Source organism: Neopsephotus bourkii, unplaced genomic scaffold (genome assembly GCF_033783945.1).
Source record: "Neopsephotus bourkii isolate Nb327-2 ecotype Australia unplaced genomic scaffold, CSIRO-AGI_Nbou_v1 NB_1014, whole genome shotgun sequence".
NCBI classification, from domain to species: domain Eukaryota; kingdom Metazoa; phylum Chordata; class Aves; order Psittaciformes; family Psittacidae; genus Neopsephotus; species Neopsephotus bourkii.
In genome coordinates this window covers 18,292-43,047 of record NW_026901503.1, presented here as the reverse complement: position 1 = coordinate 43,047, position 24,756 = coordinate 18,292, and the positions used below count along the sequence as shown (strand labels likewise).

At 55.3% G+C, this 24,756-nt stretch overlaps 1 protein-coding gene and 1 long non-coding RNA gene across 3 annotated transcripts in view; one reads left to right on the top strand and one right to left on the bottom strand.

Annotated features, from left to right (window-relative positions):
• The first annotated feature begins 2,575 nt into the window (after window positions 1-2,575).
• Window positions 2,576-3,627, top strand: LOC133215805 (uncharacterized). Of its 2 annotated transcripts, none has more exons than XR_009726497.1 (4): window positions 2,576-2,644; window positions 2,833-2,975; window positions 3,245-3,359; window positions 3,401-3,480. It is a non-coding gene; the product is annotated as an uncharacterized LOC133215805 (long non-coding RNA). The 2 variants fall into 2 exon arrangements; XR_009726498.1 differs by having other exon boundaries at window positions 2,611-2,644; window positions 2,833-2,902; window positions 3,224-3,348; window positions 3,422-3,627.
• Window positions 3,628-6,220: 2,593 nt separating this feature from the next.
• RNF40 (ring finger protein 40) overlaps window positions 6,221-24,756 on the bottom strand; it is a 36,693-nt gene continuing 18,157 nt past the window's right edge. The window contains exons 12-20 of the mRNA XM_061360057.1: window positions 19,555-19,943; window positions 19,369-19,500; window positions 18,586-18,703; window positions 16,778-16,927; window positions 13,706-13,918; window positions 12,103-12,228; window positions 8,770-8,910; window positions 7,988-8,089; window positions 6,221-6,453 (exon numbers count right to left, since the gene is read on the bottom strand). Of these exons, the coding sequence (XP_061216041.1) occupies window positions 6,277-6,453; window positions 7,988-8,089; window positions 8,770-8,910; window positions 12,103-12,228; window positions 13,706-13,918; window positions 16,778-16,927; window positions 18,586-18,703; window positions 19,369-19,500; window positions 19,555-19,943 (1,548 nt within the window). The 3' untranslated portion in view covers window positions 6,221-6,276. The remainder of the gene's footprint in view (window positions 6,454-7,987; window positions 8,090-8,769; window positions 8,911-12,102; window positions 12,229-13,705; window positions 13,919-16,777; window positions 16,928-18,585; window positions 18,704-19,368; window positions 19,501-19,554; window positions 19,944-24,756) is intronic.

The following is a 24,756-nucleotide window of genomic DNA, read 5'->3' as shown; positions in this document are numbered from 1 at the left end:
CCCCACCCCCCCCATTCCTCACCCTCACCGCCTCCTCCAATCCAGCCCCGGATCGGGCCCCAGGGGGGCGGAGCCTCAGGAGCCCCCCCCCGGGCCCCCCCCGGTACCGAGCGGCCTCCATTGAACCCCAGAGCTCCCGGCACAGGGGGGGGGCTGCGGGGGGCAATGGGGGTCAATGGGGGTCAATGGGGGTAATGGGGGGTAATGGGGGCAATGGGGGTCAATGGGGGGCAATGGGGGTAATGGGAATGGGGGCAATGGGGGGCAATGGGGGTCAATGGGGGTAATGGGGGTCAATGGGGGCAATGGGGGCAATGGGGGCAATGGGGGTCAATGGGTCAATGGGGGCAATGGGGGTCAATGGGGGCAATGGGGTCAATGGGGGCAATGGGGGGCAATGGGGGCAATGGGGGCAATGGGGGGCAATGGGGGCAATGGGGGCAATGGGGGCAATGGGGGCAATGGGGGCAATGGGGGGCAATTGGGGGGCAATGGGGGCAATGGGGGCAATGGGGGTCAATGGGGGGCAATGGGGGCAATGGGGGGCAATGGGGGTCAATAGGGGGCAATGGGGGCAATGGGGGCAATGGGGGCAATGGGGGCAATGGGGAGGGGCGAACGGGGCCCATAGGGGTCAATGGGGGGGCAATGGTGGCCTATTGGAGCCTATGGGGTTCAAAGGGCTCTATGGGGGGGGTATTGGGGTCAATGGGGCCCATAGGGCTCTATGGGGGGCAATGGGGGGCAGTTATGGGTCACGTGAGGGGCCGGGAGGGTCACGTGGGGGTCCCGCTCCTGCTCCCCCCCCCCCCCCCCCGTATGTTGGTACCTTCCGGAGGCTCCATCGCGCGTCGCTGCCGCCGCGGGGGCTGATGGGAAGGGGCGGAGCGGAAGGAGGAGGGACTTCCGGTCCTCCAGCTCTATGGTAACCATAGAGCCGCTCTGGCGCGGAGGTCCTCCAGCTCTATGGTACCCATTGAGAACAATGGGCTGCAGTCCTCCAGCTCTATGGTGCCCATTGAGACTCTCTAGCACTGAGGTCCTCCAGCTCTATGGTACCCATTGGGAACAATGGGCTGCAGTCCTCCAGCTCTATGGTACCCATTGAGACGCTCTAGCACTGAGGTCCTCCAGCTCTATGGTGCCCATTGAGACGCTCTAGCACTGAAGTCCTCCAGCTCTATGGTGCCCATAGAGACGCTCTAGCACTGAGGTCCTCCAGCTCTATGGTACCCATAGAGACGCTCTAGCACTGAGGTCCTCCAGCTCTATGGTGCCCATAGAGACGCTCTAGCACTGAGGTCCTCCAGCTCTATGGCACCCATAGACACGCTCTAGCACTGAGGTCCTCCAGCTCTATGGTGCCCATTGAGACGCTCTAGCACTGAGGTCCTCCAGCTCTATGGTACCCATTGAAACGCTCTAGTACTGAGTCCTCCAGCTCTATGGTACCCATTGAGACGCTCTAGCACTGAGTCCTCCAACTCTATGGTACCCATTGGGAACACTGGGCTGCAGTCCTCCAGCTCTATGGTGCCCATTGAGACGCTCTAGCACTGAGGTCCTCCAGCTCTATGGCCCCCATTGAGACGCTCTAGCACTGAGGTCCTCCAGCTCTATGGTGCCCATTGAGACGCTCTAGCACTGAGGTCCTCCAGCTCTATGGCACCCATTGAGACGCTCTAGCACTGAGGTTCTCCAGCTCTATGGTACCCATTGAGACGCTCTAGCACTGAGGTCCTCCAGCTCTATGGCACCCATTGAGACGCTCTAGCACTGAGGTCCTCCAGCTCTATGGTACCCATTGAGACGCTCTAGCACTGAGGTCCTCCAACTCTATGGTACCCATTGGGACGCTCTAGCACTGAGGTCCTCCAGCTCTATGGTGCCCATTGAGACGCTCTAGCACTGAGGTCCTCCAGCTCTATGGTGCCCATTGAGACGCTCTAGCACTGAGTCCTCCAGCTCTATGGTACCCATTGAGACACTCTAGCACTGAGGTCCTCCAGCTCTATGGTGCCCATTGGGAACACTGGGCTGCAGTCCTCCAGCTCTATGGTGCCCATAGAGACGCTCTAGCACTGAGTCCTCCAGCTCTATGGTGCCCATTGAGACGCTCTAGCACTGAGGTCCTCCAGCTCTATGGTGCCCATTGAGACGCTCTAGCACTGAGGTCCTCCAGCTCTATGGTGCCCATTGAGACGCTCTAGCACTGAGGTCCTCCAGCTCTATGGTGCCCATAGAGACGCTCTAGCACTGAGTCCTCCAGCTCTATGGTACCCATTGAGACGCTCTAGCACTGAGGTCCTCCAGCTCTATGGTTCCTTTCTCCCCCCAACCACACAGAGTCAATGGATCCAAGCACTTTATTGGGTAGGATATGGGGGGGGGGCATCTATAGGTCGCTATGGGGCAGCCATGGGTGCTATGGGGCAGCCATAGGGCTCAATTAACACAGACATGGTCCTCCAAGGTGGTGCTGACCCACAGCAAGGCCCATAGGGGACCATGGGGTTCAATGGGGGGGGGGGTGTATGGGGTCTGTGGGGTTTCTATGGGGCTCTATGGGGTGTTCATAGGGTTCTATGGGGCTCAGCTGATGTGGACACAGCGGAAGTCATGGGCCCCATAGATAAGCAGAGGGGTCAATGGGGCTCTATGGGGTGTCCTCAGGGATCAATGGGGCATCTAGGGGGTTCTATGGGGTGCCCATAGGGATTCAATGGGGCTCTATAGGATGTCCATAGGGATCAATAGGGCTCTATAGGATGTCTATAGGGATCAATGGGGCTGTATGGGGTACCCATAGGGATCAATGGGGTGCCCATAGAGATCAATGGGGCTCTATGTGGTGCCCATAGGGATCAGTGGGGCTCTAGGGCGTGTTCATAGGGATCAATGGGTTTCTATGGGGTGCCCATAGGAATCAGTGGGGTACCCATAGAGATCAATGGGGCTCTATAGGGTGCCCATAAGTATCAATGGGACACTCTACAGGGTGCCCATAGGGATCAATGGGGTGCCCATAGGGATCAATGGGGTTCCCATAGGGATCAATGGGGTTCCCATAGGGATCAATGGGGTGCCCATAGGGATCAATGGGGCAATGGGTGCCCATAGGGATCAATGGGTGCCCATAGGGATCAATGGGGCTCTATGGTGTGCCCATAGAGATCAATGGGGTGCCTTTAGGGACCAATGGGGCCCTATGGTGTGCCCATAGGGATCAATGGGGTGCCCATAGGGATCAATGGGGCTCTATGGGGTGCCCATAGAGATCAATGGGGTGCCCATAGGGATCAATGGGGTGCCCATAGGGATCAATGGGGCTCTATGGGGTGCCCTTAGGTATCAATGTGGTGCCCATAGGGATCAATGGGGCACTATGGTGTGCCCATAGATAACAATGGGGTACCCATAGGGATCAATGGGGCTCTATGGGGTGCCCATAGGAATCAATGGGGTGCCCATAGGGATCAATGGGGCACCCACAGAGATTAATGGGGTTCTAAAGGGTGCCCATAGGGATCAGTGGGGCTCTATGGGGTGCCCATAGGGATCAATGGGGCTCTATGGTGTGCCCATAGAGATCAATGGGGTGGCCATAGGGATCAATGGGGGTCTATAGGGCGCAGTGGGGCTCAGTTGATTCTGACATAGTGGAAGTCGTGGGGCACACAAAAAACCATAGGGATCAATAGGGTGTCTATGGGGTCTCTATGGGTCTCTATGGGTCTCTATGGGTCTCTATGGGTCTCTATGGGTCCCTATGGGTCTCTATGGGTCTCTATGGGTCCCTATGGGTCTCTATGGGTCTCTATGGGTCTCTATGGGGTCTCTATGGGGCTCTATGGGGCTCTATGGGTCTCTATGGGGGCGCAGCAGGGGTTTGCGGCGCGGCCAGCAGGGGGCGCTAAAGGGCCACAGGGGGCGGGTCAGCTGAGGACACGCTGCCTCGCTGGGTTCTGATTGGCTGGACGGAACCCATTGGTCTCTATGGGTCCCTATGGGTCCCTATGGGGTCTCTATGGGGTTTCTATGGGTCTCTATGGGTCCCTATGGGTCTCTATGGGTCCCTATGGGGTCTCTATGGGTCTCTATGGGTCTCTATGGGTCTCTATGGGGCTCAGCTGATGTAGACGCGGTGGAAGTCGTGGGCCCCGAAGGCCGCGTTGCACTTGGGGCACTTCCGCTGCCGGGTCTCAATGGGTCTCTATGGGTCTCTATGGGTCTCTATGGGGTCCCTATGGGTCTCTATGGTGTCTCTATGGTGTCTCTATGGTGTCTCTATGGGTCTCTATGGGTCTCTATGGGTCTCTATGGGTCTCTATGGGTCTCTATGGGTCTCTATGGGTCTCTATGGGTCTCTATGGTGTCTCTATGGTGTCTCTATGGGTCTCTATGGGTCTCTATGGGTCTCTATGGGTCTCTATGGGTCTCTATGGGTCCCTATGGGTCTCTATGGGTCTCTATGGGGCTCGCTATGTGTCGCGGTGGAAGTCGTGGGCCCCGAAGGCGCGTGCACTTGGCTTCCCTCCGGGTCTCTATGGGTCTCTATGGGTCTCTATGGGTCCCTATGGGTCTCTATGGGTCTCTATGGGTCTCTATGGGTCCCTATGGGTGTCTATAGCACTCTATGAGGCTCTATTGGTGTCTATGGGTCTCTATGGGGTGTCTATAGGGCTCTATGGGGCTCTATTGGTGTCTATGGGGTCGCAGGCAGGTGTTTCCGGCGCCGCCAGCAGGGGGCGCTAAAGTGCCAAAGGGGGCGGGGTCAGCTGAGGACACGCTGCCTGGCTGCGTTCTGATTGGCTGGAGAGGAACCCATTGATGTCTATGTGTCTCTATGGGTCTCTATGGGTCTCTATGGGTCTCTATGGGTCTCTATGGGTCTCTATGGGTCTCTATGGGTCTCTATGGGTCTCTATGGGTCTCTATGGGGCTCAGCTGATGTAGACGCGGTGGAAGTCGTGGGCCCCGAAGGCCGCGTTGCACTTGGGGCACTTCCGCTGCCGGGTCTCAATGGGTCTCTATGGGTCCCTATGGGTCCCTATGGGTCTCTATGGGGCTCTATGGGTCTCTATGGGTCTCTATGGGTCTCTATGGGTCTCTATGGGTCTCTATGGGTCTCTATGGGTCTCTATGGGTCTCTATGGGTCTCTATGGGTCTCTATGGGTCTCTATGGGTCTCTATGGGTCTCTATGGGTCTCTATGGGTCTCTATGGGTCTCTATGGGTCTCTATGGGTCTCTATGGGTCTCTATGGGTCTCTATGGGTCTCTATGGGGCTCCTATGCGCGGTGAAGTCGTGGGCCCATTCATGGGCCTTCCCTCCGGGTCTCTATGGGTCTCTATGGGTCTCTATGGGTCTCTATGGGTCTCTATGGGTCTCTATGGGTCTCTATGGGTCTCTATGGGTCTCTATGGGTCTCTATGGGTCTCTATGGGTCCCTATGGGTCTCTATGGGTCTCTATGGGTCTCTATGGGTCTCTATGGTTCGCTGATGTAGACGCGGTGAAGCGGGGCCCCCAAGGCCGCGTTGCACGGGGCACCCTCCGCTCCGGGTCTCAATGGGTCTCTATGGGTCCCTATGGGTCTCTATGGGTCTCTATGGGTCTCTATGGGTCTCTATGGGTCTCTATGGGTCTCTATGGGTCTCTATGGGTCTCTATGGGGCTCAGCTGATGTAGACGCGGTGGAAGTCGTGGGCCCCGAAGGCCGCGTTGCACTTGGGGCACTTCCGCTGCCGGGTCTCAATGGGTCTCTATGGGTCTCTATGGGTCTCTATGGGTCTCTATGGGTGTCTATGGGGCTCTATGGGTCTCTATGGGTCTCTATGGGGCTCAGCGGATGTAGCGCGGTGGGTCATGGGCCCCGAAGGCTGGTCTGCACTGGGGCACTTCGCTGCCGGGTCTCAATGGGTCTCTATGGGTCTCTATGGGTCTCTATGGGTCTCTATGGGTGCCTATAGGGCTCTATGGGGCTCTATTGGTGTCTATGGGTCTCTATGGGGTGTCTATAGGGCTCTATGAGGCTCCATTGGTGTCTATGGGGGCGCAGGCAGGGGTTTGCGGCGCGGCCACCAGGGGGCGCTAAAGTGCCAGAGGGGGCGTGGTCAGCTGAGGACACGCTGCCTCGCTGCGTTCGGATTGGCTGGAGAGGAACCCATTGATATCTACGTGTCCCTATGTGTCCCTATGGGGTCTCTATGGGTCCCTATGTGTCTCTATGGGTCTCTATGGGTCCCTATGGGTCTCTATGGGTCTCTATGGGGCTCAGCTGATGTAGACGCGGTGGAAGTCGTGGGCCCCGAAGGCCGCGTTGCACTTGGGGCACTTCCGCTGCCGGGTCTCGTAGCGGCTCCGCACGCACTCGAAGCAGAAGACGTGGAAGCACTTGGTGAGGACGGCGTCCTTCTTGCGGGCGTTGCAGCAGGGGCACGTGAGGCGGGCCTGGGGGGGATGGGGGGTGATGGGGGGCAATGGGGCCAATGGGGGCAATGGGGGGCAATGGGGGCAATGGAGCCATTGGTTGGTCAATGGTGTCAATGGGAGTCAATGGGGGTAATGGGGGCAATGGGGGTAATGGGGGTAATGGGGGTAATGGGGGCGATGGGGGCGATGGGGGCAATGGGGGCAATGGGGGCAATGGGGGTAATGGGGGCAATGGGGGTAATGGGGGTGATGGGGGTAATGGGGGCAATGGGGGCAATGGGGGGCAATGGGGGGTAATGGGGGCAATGGGGGCAATGGGGTCAATGGGGGCAATGGGGTAATGGGGGCAATGGGGGCAATGGGGCAATGGGGGCAATGGGGGTAATGGGGGTCAATGGGGTCAATGGGGGTCAATGGGGTCAATGGGGTCAATGGGGGAATGGGGGCAATGGGGGTAATGGGGTCAATGGGGGTCAATGGGGGTCAATGGGTGTCAATGGGGTCAATGGGGGTCAATGGGAGTCAATGGGGATCAATGGGGGTCAATGGGGGGCAATGGGGTCAATGGGGGTAATGGGGGTCAATGGGTGTCAATGGGGGTCAATCAACATCAATGGGACTCAATGGAACTCAGTTGACATCATGGGAGTCAATGGGGGTCAATGGGGGCAATGGGGGTCAATGGGGGCAATGGGGGTCAATGGAGGCAATGGGAGTCAATGGGGGTCAATGGGGGGCAATGGGAGTCAATGGGGAGCAATGGGGGCAATGGGAGTCAATGGGGTCAATGGGGGTCAATGGGAGTCAATGGGGGTCAATGGGAGTCAATGGGAGTCAATGGGGGCAATGGGAGTCAATGGGGGTCAATGGGGGTCAATGGGAGGCAATGGGGGTCAATGGGAGTCAATGGGAGTCAATGGGGGCAATGGGAGTCAATGGGGGTCAATGGGGGTCAATGGGAGTCAATGGGGATCAATGGGAGTCAATGGGGGTCAATGGGAGTCAATTGGAGTCAATGGGAATCAATGGAGTCAATGGAGTCAATGGGGTCAATGGGGATCAATAGGAGTCAATGGGAGTCAATGGGAGTCAATGGGAAGCAATGGGGGTCAATGGAAGTCAATGGCGTCAATGGGGGTCAATGGGAGTCAACTGGCATCTATCGGAGTCAATGGGGGAGCAGTGGGGTTCAATGGGAGCAATGGGGTCAATGGGGGTCAATGGGGCTCAATGGGAGTCAATGGGGTCAATGGGGCTCAATGGGAGTCAATGGGGTCAATGGAGTCAATGGGGCTCAATGGGGTCAATGGGGCTCAATGGGGGTCAATGGGGCTCAATGGACTCAATGGGCTCAATGGGGCTCAATGGGGTCAATGGGGCTCAATGGGGTCAATGGGGCTCAATGGGGTCAATGGGGCTCAATGGGCTCAATGGGGCTCAATGGGGCTCAATGGGGCTCAATGGGGTCAATGGGAGTCAATGGGGCTCAATGGGGTCAATGAGTCTCAATGGGGCTCAATGGGTCTCAATGGGGCTCAATGCCCCCCCATACCCGATACTCCTTGATCTCCTCCTGCAGGATTTGGTCGGCGTCGGCGTAAACCTCGACCTTGCGCTGCTTCTCCAGCTTCCGGCGCAGGCGGGAGAGCTCCTCCTGGGGGCAGGACCCATAGAGACCCATAGGGACCCATAGAGACACATAGGGACCCATAGAGACCCATAGGGACCCATAGAGACCCATAGAGACCCATAGACACCCATAGCCATCCCATTCCCCCCCATAGACTCCCATAGAGCACTATGGCGCCCCCTAGCGGCCACCCCGTGCCGCGCTCCCCAGCACCATTGACACTCAATGGAAGCGGCTCCCCATAGACCCCCATAGACCCCCATAGACCCCCATAGACCCCCCATAGACCCCCATAGACCCCCATAACCCCCCATACCCCCCCATAGACCCCCATAGACCCCCATAGACCCCCATAGACCCCCATAGACCCCCATAGACCCCCCATAGACCCCCATAGACCCCCATAGACCCCCCATAGACCCCCCATAGACCCCCATAGACCCCCATAGACCCCCCATAGAACCCCATAGACCCCCATAGACCCCCCATAGACCCCCATAGACCCCCATAGACCCCCCATAGACCCCCATAGACCCCCCATAGACCCCCCATATCCCTCCCATAGACCCCCATATCCCCCCCATAGACCCCCATATCCCCCCCATAGACCCCCATATCCCCCCATAGACCCCCCATAGACCCCCATATCCCCCCATAGACCCCCATATCCCCCATATCCCCCCATAGCCCCCCATAGCCCCCACCTGGGCTCTCTTGAGGCTCAAGGACTCCTTCTCCTTGGCAGCTCTGTTCTCCAGGGCGCAGCTCTGCAGCTCCCGCAGCCGGGCCTGGACGTGCTCCCCCTGCGCCCGCAGGTCCTCGGCCAACTGGGCCGCCTCCACCGCCTGCGGGGCCATAGGGATGCATTGGGGGCCATAGGAACCCATTGGGGGCCATAGGGATGCATTGGGTCCATAGGGATGCATTGGGGGCCATAGGAACCCATTGGGGTCCATAGGGATGCATTGGGGTCATAGGAACCCATTGGGGTCCATAGGGATGCATTGGGGTCATAGGAACCCATTGGGGTCCATAGGGATGCATTGGGGCCATAGGGATGTATAGGGGGCCATAGAGATGCATTGGGTCCATAGGGATGCATTGGGGGCCATAGGAACCCATAGGGTCCCATAGGGATGCATTGGGTCCATAGGGATGCATTGGGTCCATAGGGATGCATTGGGGTCCATAGGGATGCATTGGGGGCCATAGGGATGCATTGGGTCCATAGGGATGCATTGGGGCCATAGGGATGCATTGGGGGCCATAGGAACCCATGGGGTCCATAGGGATGCATTGGGACCCATAGGGATGCATTGGGGCCATAGGGATGCATTGGGTCCATAGGGATGCATTGGGGCCCATAGGGATGCATTGGGTCCATAGGGATGCATTGGGTCCATAGGGATGCATTGGGTCCATAGGGATGCATTGGGGTCCATAGGGATCCATTGGGCTCCATAGGGATGCATTGGGTCCATAGGGATGCATTGGGTCCATAGGGATGCATTGGGCTCCATAGGGATGCATTGGGCCCCATAGGGATGCATTGGGGTCCATAGGAACCCATAGGGTTCATAGGGATGCATTGGGGCCATAGGGATGCATTGGGCTCCATAGGGATGCATTGGGCTCCATAGGGATGCATTGGTCCCCATAGGGATGCATGGGGGGCCCCATAGGGATGCATTGGGTATCCCATAGGGATGCATTGGGTATCCATAGGGCTCCATAGGGATGCATTGGGGGCCATAGGGATCCATTGGGGCCCATAGGAACCCATAGGGTCCCATAGGGATGCATTCGGGTCCATAGGGATGCATTAGGTCTATAGGGATGCATTGTGGTCATAGGGATGCATTGGGGTCCATAGGAACCCATAGGGTCCATAGGGATGCATTGGGGGCCATAGGAACCCATTGGGGTCCATAGGGATGCATTGGGGGCTATAGGAACCCATTGGGTCCATAGGGATGCATTGGGGCCATAGGGATGCATTGGGGTCCATAGGGATGCATTGGGCCCATAGGGATGCATTGGGGTCCATAGGGATGCATTGGGTCCATAGGGATGCATTGGGGCCATAGGAACCCATAGGGTCCATAGGGATGCATTGGGGGCCATAGGAACCCATAGGGTCCCATAGGGATGCATTCGGGTCCATAGGGATGCATTAGGTCTATAGGGATGCATTGGTCATAGGGATGCACTGGGGTCCATAGGAACCCATAGGGTCCATAGGGATGCATTGGGGGCCATAGGAACCCATAGGGTCCCATAGGGATGCATTCGGGTCCATAGGGATGCATTAGGTCTATAGGGATGCATTGTGGTCATAGGGATGCACTGGGGTCCATAGGAACCCATAGGGTCCATAGGGATGCATTGGGGGCCATAGGAACCCATAGGGTCCCATAGGGATGCATTGGGTCCATAGGGATGCATTGGGTCCATAGGGATGCATTGGGGTCCATAGGGATGCATTGGGGTCCATAGGGATGCATTGGGGCCATAGGGATGCATTGGGCCATAGGATCCATAGGGTCCCATAGGGATGCATTGGGGTCCATAGGGATGCATTGGGTCCATAGGGATGCGTTGGGGTCATAGGGATGCATTGGGGTCCATAGGGATGCATTGGGGCCATAGGGATGCTTTGGGGCCATAGGGATGCATTGGGGCCATAGGGATGCATTGGGGTCCATAGGGATGCATTGGGGTCTATAGGGACCCATAGGGTCCCATAGGGATTCATTGGGGGCCATAGGGACTCCAGTCCCACGCCATCCCCATTCATCCCCATTCCTACCCATCACCAATCACTCCCATCCCCGTCCCCATCCCCATCCCATCCCATCCCATTCCCTTTCACATCCACATTCACTCCCATTCATCCCCATCCCCATCGACCCCCATTCACTCTCATTCACTCCCATTCATCCCCATTCACTCTCATTCATCCCTATCCACCCCCATTCACTCCCATTGATCCCCATTCACTCCCATTCATCCCCATTCACTCCCATTCATCCCTATCCACCCCCATTCACTCCCATTGATCCCCATCCCCATTGATACTCATCTTCACCCCCATTCACTCCCATCCATCCCATTGATCCCCATTCACTCCCATTCATCCCCATTCACGCCATTCGTCCCCATTGACTCCCATTCATCCCCATTGACTCCCATTGACTCCCATTGACTCCTATTGACTCCATTGACTCCATTGACCCCCATTGACTCCCATTGACCCCATTGACTCCCATTGACTCCCATTGCCCCACATTGACCCCCATTGACTCCCATTGACTCCCATTGCCCCGGATGCCCCCCACCTTCCTCTTGTGCAGCTCCAGGCCCTGGCAGCGCAGCGCCAGCTCCCTCTCCACGCATTAACTCCCATTGACTCCCATTGACTCCCATTGACTCCCATTGACTCCATTGACCCCCATTGACCCCATTGACTCCCATTGACTCCCATTGACTCCCATTGACTCCATTGACTCCATTGACTCCCATTGACTCCCATTGACTCCATTGACTCCCATTGACTCCATTGACTCCCATTGACTCCCATTGACTCCCATTGACTCCCATTGACCCCCATTGCCCCCACCTTCCTCTTGTGCAGCTCCAGGCCCTGGCAGCGCAGCGCCAGCTCCCTCTCCACGCATTAACTCCCATTCATCCCCATTGACTCCCATTGACTCCCATTGACCCCATTGACTCCCATTGACTCCATTGACTCCATTGACCCCCATTGACTCCATTGATCCCATTGACCCCATTGACTCCCATTGACTCCATTGACTCCCATTGACTCCCATTGACTCCCATTGACCCCCATTGACCCCCATTGCCCCCATTGCCCCCCACCTTCCTCTTGTGCAGCTCCAGGCCCTGGCAGCGCAGCGCCAGCTCCCTCTCCACGCATTAACTCCCATTCATCCCCATTGACTCCCATTGACTCCCATTGACCCCCATTGCCCCCCATTGCCCCCCATTGACTCCCATTGCCCCCCATTGCCCCCCACCTTCCTCTTGTGCAGCTCCAGGCCCTGGCAGCGCAGCGCCAGCTCCCTCTCCACGCTGCCCAGGCTGCTCTGCAGCGCCCGCTCCTTCTCCTCCAGCTTCTGGACCAGCAGCAGCTGCGCGTCCACCTGTGGGGCAGGGACAGCGCTTATGGGGCAGAGCAAGACTTATGGGGCAGAGGATCAGTTATGGGGCAGGGACAGCGCTTATGGGGCAGAGCAGCACTTGTGGGGCAGAGTAGAACTTTTGGGGCAGAGCATTGCTTGTGGGGCAGAGCATCACTTATGGGGCAGAGCATCGCTTATGGGGCAGAGCAGCACTTGTGGGGCAGAGGATCAGTTATGGAGCAGGGACAGCGCTTATGGGGCAGAGGATCAGTTATGGGGCAGAGCAGCGCTTGTGGGGCAGAGCATCGCTTATGGAGCACAGCATCACTTATGGGGCAGAGCATCACTTATGGGGCAGAGCATCGCTTATGGGGCAGAGGATCAGTTATGGGGCAGAGCACCGCTTATGGGGCAGAGCAGCACTTGGGGGGCAGAGCAGCGCTTATGGGGCAGAGCAGCGCTTGGGGGGCAGAGCATCGCTTATGGGGCAGAGGATCAGTTATGGGGCAGGGACAGCGCTTATGGGGCAGAGCAGCGCTTATGGGGCAGAGCATCAGTTATCGGGCACCCAGACCCACTTATGGGGCAGGCACAACATCACTTATGGGGCACCCAGACCCACTTGTGGGGCAGAGCAGCACTTATGGGGCACCCAGACCCACTTACGGGGCAGCCAGACCCACTTATGGGGCAGCCAGACGCACTTATAGGGCAGCCAGACCCACTTATGGGGCACCCAGACCCACTTACGGGGCAGCCAGACCCACTTATAGGGCAGCCAGACCCACTTATGGGGCAGCCAGATGCACTTATAGGGCAGCCAGACCCACTTATGGGGCAGCTAGATGCACTTATAGGGCAGCCAGACCCACTTATGGGGCAGCCAGATGCACTTATAGGGCAGCCAGACCCACTTGTGGGGCACCCAGACCCATTTATGGGGCTACCAGACCCGCTTATGGGGCAGCCAGACCTACTTATGGGTCCCCCATCCCCACTTATAGGTTCTCCCCACACTTATGAGTCTCCCATCCCCACTTATAGGCCCCATCCCCACTTACGGGTCCCATGGCCACTTATGGGTCCCCCATCCCCACTTATGGGTCCCACAGCCACTTATGGACCCCCATCCCCACTTATGGGTCCCACAACATCACTTATGATCCTCCATCATCACTTACGGCCCCCCCCATCCCCACTTATAGGTCCCCCAACCCCACTTATGGGACCCACAGCCACTTATGGCCCCCCCATCCCCACTTATGGGTCCCACAGCCCCACTTATAGGTCCCACAGCATCACTTATAGGTTGCTCCATCCCTACTTATGGGTCCTCCATCATCACTTATGCCCCCTCCATCCCCACTTATGGGTCCCCCATCCCCACTTATGGGCCCCCCATCCCCACTTATGGCCCCCCCATCCCCACTTATACCCCCCCCATCCCCACTTATGGGCCCCCCCCCACTTACGCCCCCCCCCCCCATATACCACCCACCTGCGCCTTGAGCCCCAGCACCTGCTCCCCCAGCTCCTCCTTCTCCTCCCGCAGCAGCTTCTGGATCTGGTTGGCTTTGATGCGCTCCGACATCAGCTTGAAGTTGGCGTCGTCCTTCTCCCGGAGCTGCTGCAGGAGCCGCAGGTTCTGCTCCTGCATGTCCTCGAAGGCCTGGCCCGTCACATCCATCTCCGACAGCAGCGCCTCCTCCTCCTGCCATTGGGCGACAGGGAGCCAATGGGGAGAGGGATGCAGGAAAGGGCAGGCCAATGGGAGAGAGAGAGGCGTCGCCATGGAGACGGCGTCGCCATGGACCCATCATGGACCCATCATGTCCTCAAAGGCCTGGCCCGTCACGTCCATCTCCGACAGCAGCGCCTCCTCCTCCTGCCATTGGGCGACAGGGAGCCAATGGGGAGAGGGATGCAGGAAAGGGCGGGCCAATGGGAGAGAGAGGCGTCGCCATGGAGACGGCGTCGCCATGGACCCATCATGGACCCATCGCTATGGACCCGTCATCATTGGGAGACAGGGAGCCAATGGGGAGAGGGATGCAGGAAAGGGCGGGCCAATGGGAGAGAGAGAGGCGTCGCCATGGAGACGGCGTCGCCATGGACCCATCATGGACCCATCATGTCCTCAAAGGCCTGGCCCGTCACGTCCATCTCCGACAGCAGCGCCTCCTCCTCCTGCCATTGGGCGACAGGGAGCCAATGGGGAGAGGGATGCAGGAAACGGCGGGCCAATGGGAGAGAGAGGGGTTGCCATGGAGACGGCGTCGCCATGGACCCATCATGGACCCATCGCTATGGACCCGTCATCATTGGGCGACAGGGAGCCAATGGGGAGAGGGATGCAGGAAAGGGCGGGCCAATGGGAGAGAGAGAGGCGTCGCCATGGAGACGGCGTCGCCATGGACCCATCATGGACCCATCATGTCCTCAAAGGCCTGGCCCGTCACGTCCATCTCCGACAGCAGCGCCTCCTCCTCCTGCCATTGGGCGACAGGGAGCCAATGGGGAGAGGGATGCAGGAAAGGGAGGGCCAATGGGAGAGAGAGAGGCGTCGCCATGGAGACGGTGTCGCCATGGACCCATCATGGACCCATCGCTATGGACCCGTCATCATTGGGCGACAGGGAGCCAATGGGGTGAGGGATGCAGGAAAGGGCGGGCCAATGGGAGAGAGAGGCGTCGCCATGGAGACGGCGTCGCCATGGACCCATCATGGACCCATCGCTATGGACCCGTCATCATTGGGCGACAGGGAGCCAATGGGGAGAGGGATGCAGGAAAGGGCGGGCCAATGGGAGAGAGAGAGGCGTCGCCATGGAGACGGCGTCGCCATGGACCCATCATGGACCCATCATGTCCTCAAAGGCCTGGCCCGTCACGTCCATCTCCGACAGCAGCGCCTCCTCCTCCTGCCATTGGGCGACAGGGAGCCAATGGGGAGAGGGATGCAGGAAAGGGCGGGCCAATGGGAGAGAGAGAGGCGTCGCCATGGAGACGGCGTCGCCATGGACCCATCATGGACCCATCGCTATGGACCCGTCATCATTGGGCGACAGGGAGCCAATGGGGAGAGGGATGCAGGAAAGGGCGGGCCAATGGGAGAGAGAGAGGCGTCGCCATGGAGACGGCGTCGCCATGGACCCATCATGGACCCATCATGTCCTCGAAGGCCTGGCCCGTCACGTCCATCTCCGACAGCAGCGCCTCCTCCTCCTGCCATTGGGCGACAGGGAGCCAATGGGGAGAGGGATGCAGGCGCAGCGAGCCAATCACAGGGAGAGGCGGCATCAGTGACTCAATGCGGAGTCGTTGTCATGGAGACGTCGTCATGGAGACATCATCATGGACCCATCAAGGACCGGCTGCCTCAAGCTCCGCCCCTTCTCCATATAAGTCCCCAACCCCTCCCCATTGGCCACCGCAGGCTCCTCCCCCTTTGCCCATATAAGGCGCTGTTACCTGATAGGTGTCCACCAGGGGGCGCTATAACACCGCTCCACTCCAACCCCTTCCCCTCCCCATTGGCAACCCCAATCTCCGCCCCTTCCCCATACAAGTCCTCAACCCCTCCCCATTGGCCACCGCAGGCTCCTCCCCCTTGCCCATATAAGGCAATGCCACCTCCTTAGTGCCCACCAGGGAGCGCTATAACACCGCTCTACTCCAACCCCTTCCTCTCCCCATTGGCTACCACAAGCTCCACCCCCTTGTCCATATAAGGCGCTGCCACCTCCTTAGTGCCCACCAGGGGGCGCTATAACACCGCTCCACTCCAACCCCTTCCCCTCCCCATTGGCCACCGCAGGCTCCGCCCCCTTGCCCATATAAGGCAATGCCACCTCCTTGTTGCCCACCAGGGGGCGCTATAACACCGCTCCACTCCATTCCCTTCCCCATACAAGTCCCCAACCCCTCCCCATTGGCCACCGCAGGCTCCTCCCCCCTTTGCCCATATAAGGCGCTGTCACCTCCTTGGTGCCCACCAGGGGGCGCTATAACACCGCCCCACTCCACCCCCTTCCCCTCCCCATTGGCCACCACAAGCTCCACCCCCTTGGCCATATAAGGCAATGCCACCTCCTTGGTGTCCACCAGGGGGCGCTATAACACCGCTCCACTCCAATCCCCTCCCCATTGGCCACTACAAGCTCCACCCCCTTGCCCATATAAGGCAATGCCACCTCCTTAGTGCCCACCAGGGGGCGCTATAACACTGCTCCACTCCAACCCCTTCCCCTCCCCATTGGCCACCACAAGCTCCACCCCCTTGCCCATATAAGGCGCTGCCACCTCCTTGTTGCCCACCAGGGGGCGCTATAACACCGCCCCACTCCAATCCCTTCCCCTCCCCATTGCCAACCCCAATCTCCGCCCTTCCCCATTGGCCACCGCAGGCTCCACCCCCTTGCCCATATAAGGCAATGCCACCTCCTTAGTGCCCACCAGGGGGCGCTATAACACCGCTCCACTCCAATCCCTTCCCCATACAAGTCCCCAACCGCTCCCCATTGGCCACCGCAGGCTCCTCCCCCCCTCTGCCCATATAAGGCGCTGTCACCTGCTTGGTGGCCGCCAGGCGGCGCTGCAGCAGCTCGATGTGCTCCTCCCCCGCCCGCAGGCGCCTCAGGGCCTCCTCGTCCGCCAGCTTCTTGCTCTCGCGCCGCTCGCGCTCCTCCAGCTCCCGCGCCCGCGCACGCAGCTCCTCGGCCTGGGGGCACCGGCGGTGACGTCAGCGGTGACGTCATCAGTAAGGTAGCCAATGGCGTCATCGATGGTGTCATCAATGGCGTCATCAATGGCGTCGTCAATGGCGTCGTCAATGGCAGCATCAATGGCGTCATCAATGGGGTCATCAATGGTGTCATCAATGGCGTCATCAATGGCGTCGTCAATGGCGTCATCAATGGGGTCATCAATGGGGTCATCAATGGCGTCATCAATGGCATCATCAATGACATCATCAATGACATCATCGATGACAAGATCAATGGCACCATCAATGACAGCATCAATGACATCATCAATAGCATCATCAATAGCATCATCAATGACATCATCAATGACACCATCAATGACATCATCGATGACATCACCAATAGCAGCATCAATGGCATCATCAATGGCATCACCAATAGCACCATCAATGACATCATCAATGGCATCGTCAACGGCATCATCAATGGCACCATCAATGGGACCATCAATGACGTCATCGATGACATCACCAATAGCAGCATCAATGGCACCATCAATGACATCATCAATAGCATCATCAATGACATCATCAATGACACCATCAATGGCACCACCAATGACGTCATCGATGACATCACCAATAGCAGCATCAATGGCACCATCAATGACATCATCAATGACGTCACAGTGGTGATGCTTTGGGTGGGGGGAGGGTGGAGCATGGTACCCAGAGGGGTGGGTTGATGGAGATTGGGGTGGTTTAGCGTGTGTTAACGTGTGTTAACATGTTCTAATGGGTGTTAGCGTGTATTCATATGTATTAGCGTGTGTTCACGTGTATTCATGCGTGTTCTTATGTATTAGCATATATACATGTGTATTCATGTGTTCACATGTATTAGCGTGTTCATATGTACTCATGTTTGCATGTATCCATGTTTAACCACATGTTCTCCCGTCTTAGCGTGTCTTCACATGTACTCAAGTTTACCCAGATGTCTTAGCATGTGTTCACATGTATCCATGTGCGCCCACATGTAATAGCATGTTCATATGTAATCACATGCATTCACATGTATTCCAATGTATTAGTGTGTGTTCACATGCATTCACGCATGTTCGCATGTATTAGCGTGTGCTCACATGTGCTCATGTGTGGTAACATATCCATATATACTCACATGTATTAGCATGTGATTACGTGTATTAGTACATGTTCATATGTGTTCACATGTATGAGCATATATTCACATGTATTCACGTGGATTAGCATACATTTAAATGTATTCACATGTATTAACATATGTACACATGTATTGACATATGTCCACATGGATTCACACGCATTAGCATACGTTCACATGTATTCCCCCATATTAACATGTGTTCACATGTATTAGTGTGCCCACATGTATTCATATGTAACAGCATACCCCCACATGTATTCACATGTACTAGAACATATCCCCATGTCTTCACCTGTATTAGCACGCGTTCACATGTATTCATGTGTGCTCACGTGTATTAACATGTTCACATGCATTCACACCTATTGGTGTGCATTTGCATGTATTAGCATGCTCGCATGTATTAGCCTGTGCTCACATGTATTAGCGTGTGTTCATGCGTGTTCACGCGTGTTCACGCGTGTTCACGCGTGTCGGGCCCCACCTCGGCCTTGCTCTTCCTCTCGGCCGCCATCAGCTGCACTTTGTCCCTCTGCTCCTTGGGGGCCGACTTGTACATGTCCAGGAGCAGCTTCATCTCCTTCTGGCTCTCCTGAGCCTTCCTGCGCCCCATAGAGACCCATAGAGACCCCATAGGGACCCATAGAGACCCATAGGGACCCATAGAGACCCCATAGGGACCCCATAGGGACCCATAGGGACCCATAGACATCAATGGGTTCCTCTCCAGCCAATCAGAACGCAGCGAGGCAGCGTGTCCTCAGCTGACCCCGCCCCCTTTGGCCCTTTAGCGCCCCCTGCTGGCCGCGCTGCAAACCCCTGCCTGCGCCCCCATAGACACCAATAGAGCCCCATAGAGCCCTATAGACACCCCATAGAGACCCATAGAGACCAATAGAGCCCCATAGAGCCCTATAGACACCATATAGAGACCCATAGACACCAATAGAGCCCCATAGAGCCCTATAGACACCCCATAGAGACCCATAGACACCAATGGAGCCCCATAGAGCACCATAGACACCCATAGAGACCCATAGACACCAATAGAGCCCCATAGAGCCCTATAGACACCCATAGAGACCTATAGACACCAACAGAGCCCCATAGAGCCCTATAGACACCCCATAGAGACCCACAGACACCAATAGAGCCCCATAGAGCCCTATAGACACCCCATAGAGACCCATAGACACCAATAGAGCCCCATAGAGCCCTATAGACACCCCATAGAGACCCATAGAGCCCCATAGACCCCCCCACTCACTTGAGCTCCCCCCGCAGTTGTTTGAGCAGCTCCGAATCCTTCTTCTTGGCCTCCTCGGGGGGGGCGGGGGGGGCCCCTCCCCCCGCCCCTCCCCCTCCCTTCGCCCTCGGCCTCTCCCGGGAGGCTCCGGGCCTGGATTGGGAAGAGGAGGAGGAGGAGGAGGGGGGAGGGGGAGGGGGGAGGGGCCCGGGCATGATGGGAACAGGGGGGGGAGGGGGCAGGGGGGGCTCCTTGGAGCGGGGCGGGGGAGGGGTGGCGGGGGCGGGGCTCGGGAGCTCCTCCTCCTCCCCTCCCCGCCGAGGGGGCGGGGCCGCCTCCTCCCGCTTGGGCTCGGCGGGGGCGGGGCCAGGAGGGGGGACCACGCCCCCTCCTCCTTCTTCCTCCTTTATAGGGGCGGGGCCAGCGGGGGGAGGGGGTGGAGCCGCCCCCGAGGGGGGAGGTGCGGATGTGGAGGGGGGGAGGGGCTCGTCCTGGGAAGGGGTGGGGGTCGGGGTGGTGGGGGGAGGGGTTGGCGGGGGAGGAGGGGGAGGGGCGATGGGGGAAGGGGGAGGGGCGCCGGTGGCCTGGAGGCGGAGCTAAAGGAGAAAGGGAGGAGCATGTGAATAATGGCGTTGCCCCTTTAAGAGACAGAGCACTCCCTCCCTTTAGCCCCGCCCACAACGATGCCCTTTTAAGGACCCGTTACTGTCCCCACAGCCCTTCATTCATGCCCATTGCCCTTTTAAGGCCAGGCAACCCCATTGGTCGAGAGAGGGTTTGGCTCTGCCCCTTAAAAGGGCAACAGCCAATCAGAGGAAGTCAATCCCCACATCCTCTTAAAGGGGCTACCTCCTTTATGGACACAACGCGCATAGACACCCTTAAAGGGGCTATGCAACCTTATGGGTGGGACCCACCACTATACCCATAACCTTACAGTATGGCCCATAGCCCCCTTAAAGGGGCCACACACACTGCTATAGATGGGTCTTATCAGTTTACCCATAGTCCTACACTATAGATGTAGCCACCTTAAAGAGGCTATATGATGCTATAGGTGGGCCCCACTCACGATAAACTGTCATGATAGTCCCCAATAAACCCCAATAAACTCTTGCTATAGTCCCCAATCGCAATAAACTGCCACGAGCTATCGCGATAGTCCCCAATAAACTCCTCTGATAGTCAATAAACCCTGCTAAACTCCAACATACTCTTGCTATAGTCCCCAATCGCGATAAACTGTGACGAGCTATCGCGATAAGCTTTGACGAGCTATCGCGATAGTCCCCAGTAAACTCTTCTGATCGTCAATAAACCCTGCTAAACTCCAATATACTCCTGCTATAGTCCCCAATCGCAATAAAATGTGACGAGCTATCGCGATAAGCTTTGACGAGCTATCGCGATAGTCCCCAATAAACTCTTCTGATAGTCAATACACCCTGCTAAACTCCAACATACTCTTGCTATAGTCCCCAATCGCAATAAACTGTGACGAGCTATCGCGATAAACTGTGACGAGCTATCGCGATAGTCCCCAATAAACTCTTGTGATAGTCCCCAATCATGATAAACTGTAATAAACTATCAAGATAGTCCCCAATAAACCCTGCTAAACACCAATATACTCCTGCTATAGTCCCCAATCGCGATAAGCTGTGACGAGCTATCGCGATAAGCTTTGACGAGCTATCGCGATAGTCCCCAATAAACTCTTCTGATAGTCAATAAACCCTGCTAAACTCCAACATACTCTTGCTATAGTCCCCAATCGCAATAAACTGTGACGAGCTATCGCGATAAACTGTGACGAGCTATCGCGATAGTCCCCAATAAACTCTTGTGATAGTCCCCAATCATGATAAACTGTAATAAACTATCAAGATAGTCCCCAATAAACCCTGCTAAACACCAATATACTCCTGCTATAGTCCCCAATCGCGATAAGCTGTGACGAGCTATCGCGATAAGCTTTGACGAGCTATCGCGATAGTCCCCAAAAAACTCTTCTGATAGTTAATAAACCCCGCTAAACTCCAACATACTCTTGCTATAGTCCCCAATCGCATAAACTGTGACGAGCTATCGCGATAAACTGTGACGAGCTATCGCGATAGTCCCCAACAAACTCTTCTGATAGTCAATAAACCCTGCTGAACTCCAATATACTCTCGCTATAGTCCCCAATCGCGATAAACTGTGACGAGCTATCGCGATAAACTGTGACGAGCTATCGCGATAGTCCCCAACAAACTCTTCTGATAGTTAATAAACCCCGCTAAACTCCAACATACTCTTGCTATAGTTCCCAATCGCGATAAACTGTGACGAGCTATCGCGATAAACTGTGACGAGCTATCGCGATAGTCCCCAACAAACTCTTCTGATAGTCAATAAACCCTGCTGAACTCCAATATACTCTTGCTATAGTCCCCAATCGCGATAAACTGTGACGAGCTATCGCGATAAACTGTGACGAGCTATCGCGATAGTCCCCAACAAACTCTTCTGATAGTCAATAAACCCTGCTGAACTCCAATATACTCTTGCTATAGTCCCCAATCGCGATAAACTGTGACGAGCTATCGTGATAAACTGTGACGAGCTATCGCGATAGTCCCCAGTAAACTCTTCTGATAGTCAATAAACCCTGCTAAACTACAATATACTCTTGCTATAGTCCCCAATCGCGATAAACTGTGACGAGCTATCGCGATAGTCCCCAACAAACTCTTCTGATAGTCAATAAACCCTGCTGAACTCCAATATACTCTTGCTATAGTCCCCAATCGCGATAAACTGTGACGAGCTATCGCGATAAGCCGTGACGAGCTATCGCGATAGTCCCCAAAAAACTCTTCTGATAGTTAATAAACCCCGCTAAACTCCAACATACTCTTGCTATAGTCCCCAATCGCAATAAACTGTGACGAGCTATCGCGATAAACTGTGACGAGCTATCGCGATAGTCCCCAACAAACTCTTCTGATAGTCAATAAACCCTGCTGAACTCCAATATACTCTCGCTATAGTCCCCAATCGCGATAAACTGTGACGAGCTATCGCGATAAACTGTGACGAGCTATCGCGATAGTCCCCAACAAACTCTTCTGATAGTCAATAAACCCTGCTAAACTCCAACATACTCTTGCTATAGTCCCCAATCGCAATAAACTGTGACGAGCTATCGCGATAAACTGTGACGAGCTATCGCGATAGTCCCCAATAAACTCTTCTGATCGTCAATAAACCCTGCTAAACTCCAATATACTCCTGCTATAGTCCCCAATCGCAATAAAATGTGACGAGCTATCGCGATAAGCTTTGACGAGCTATCGCGATAGTCCCCAATAAACTCTTCTGATAGTCAATACACCCTGCTAAACTCCAACATACTCTTGCTATAGTCCCCAATCGCAATAAACTGTCGAGCTATCGCGATAAACTGTGACGAGCTATCGCGATAGTCCCCAATAAACTCTTGTGATAGTCCCCAATCATGATAAACTGTAATAAACTATCAAGATAGTCCCCAATAAACCCTGCTAAACTCCAATATACTCCTGCTATAGTCCCCAATCGCGATAAACTGTGACGAGCTATCGCGATAAGCTTTGACGAGCTATCGCGATAGTCCCCAATAAACTCTTCTGATAGTCAATAAACCCTGCTAAACTCCAATATACTCTTGCTATAGTCCCCAATCGCGATAAACTGTGACGAGCTATCGCGATAAGCTGTGACGAGCTATCGCGATAGTCCCCAATAAACTCTTCTGATAGTCAATAAACCCTGCTAAACTCCAATATACTCTTGCTATAGTCCCCAATCGCAATAAACTGTGACGAGCTATCGCGATAAACTGTGACGACTATCGCGATAGTCCCCAATAAACTCTTCTGATAGTCAATAAACCCTGCTAAACTCCAACATACTCTTGCTATAGTCCCCAATCGCAATAAACTGTGACGAGCTATCGCGATAAACTGTGACGAGCTATCGCGATAGTCCCCAACAAACTCTTCTGATAGTCAATAAACCCTGCTAAACTCCAATATACTCTTGCTATAGTCCCCAATCGCGATAAACTGTGACGAGCTATCGCGATAAACTGTGACGAGCTATCGCGATAGTCCCCAACAAACTCTTCTGATAGTTAATAAACCCCGCTAAACTCCAACATACTCTTGCTATAGTCCCCAATCGCGATAAACTGTGACGAGCTATCGCGATAAACTGTGACGAGCTATCGCGATAGTCCCCAACAAACTCTTCTGATAGTCAATAAACCCTGCTAAACTCCAATATACTCTTGCTATAGTCCCCAATCGCGATAAACTGTGACGAGCTATCGCGATAAACTGTGACGAGCTATCGCGATAGTCCCCAATAAACTCTTCTGATAGTCAATAAACCCTGCTGAACTCCAATATACTCTTGCTATAGTCCCCAATCGCGATAAACTGTGACGACCTATCGCGATAGTCCCCAACAAACTCTTCTGATAGTCAATAAACCCTGCTGAACTCCAATATACTCTTGCTATAGTCCCCAATCGCGATAAACTGTGACGAGCTATCGTGATAAACTGTGACGAGCTATCGCGATAGTCCCCAGTAAACTCTTCTGATAGTCAATAAACCCTGCTAAACTCCAATATACTCCTGCTATAGTCCCCAATCGCGATAAACTGTGACGAGCTATCGCGATAGTCCCCAACAAACTCTTCTGATAGTCAATAAACCCTGCTAAACTCCAGTATACTCTTGCTATAGTCCCCAATCGCAATAAACTGTGACGAGCTATCGCGATAGTCCCCAATAAACTCTTCTGATACTCAATAAACCCTGCTAAACTCCAATATACTGTTGCTATAGTCCCCAATCGCGATAAACTGTGACGAGCTATCGTGATAAACTGTGACGAGCTATCGCGATAGTCCCCAACAAACTCTTCTGATAGTCAATAAACCCTGCTAAACTCCAACATACTCTTGCTATAGTCCCCAATAGCAATAAACTGTGACGAGCTATTGCGATAAGCCGTGACGAGCTATCGCCATAGTCCCCAATAAACTCTTCTGATACTCAATACACCCTGCTAAACTCCAACATACTCTTGCTATAGTCCCCAAATCGCAATAAACTGTGACGAGCTATCGCGATAAGCTGTGACGAGCTATCGCGATAAACTGTGACGAGCTATCGCGATAGTCCCCAATAAACTCGTCTGATAGTCCCCAATCATGATAAACTGTGATAAACTATCACGATACTCCCCAATAAACCCTGCTAAACTCCAATATACTCTTCTCTTGCTATAGTCCCCAATCGCGATAAACTGTGACGAGCTATCGCGATAGTCCCCAATATGTTGTTATGTATGTATAAAATGTTGTTTATAGTC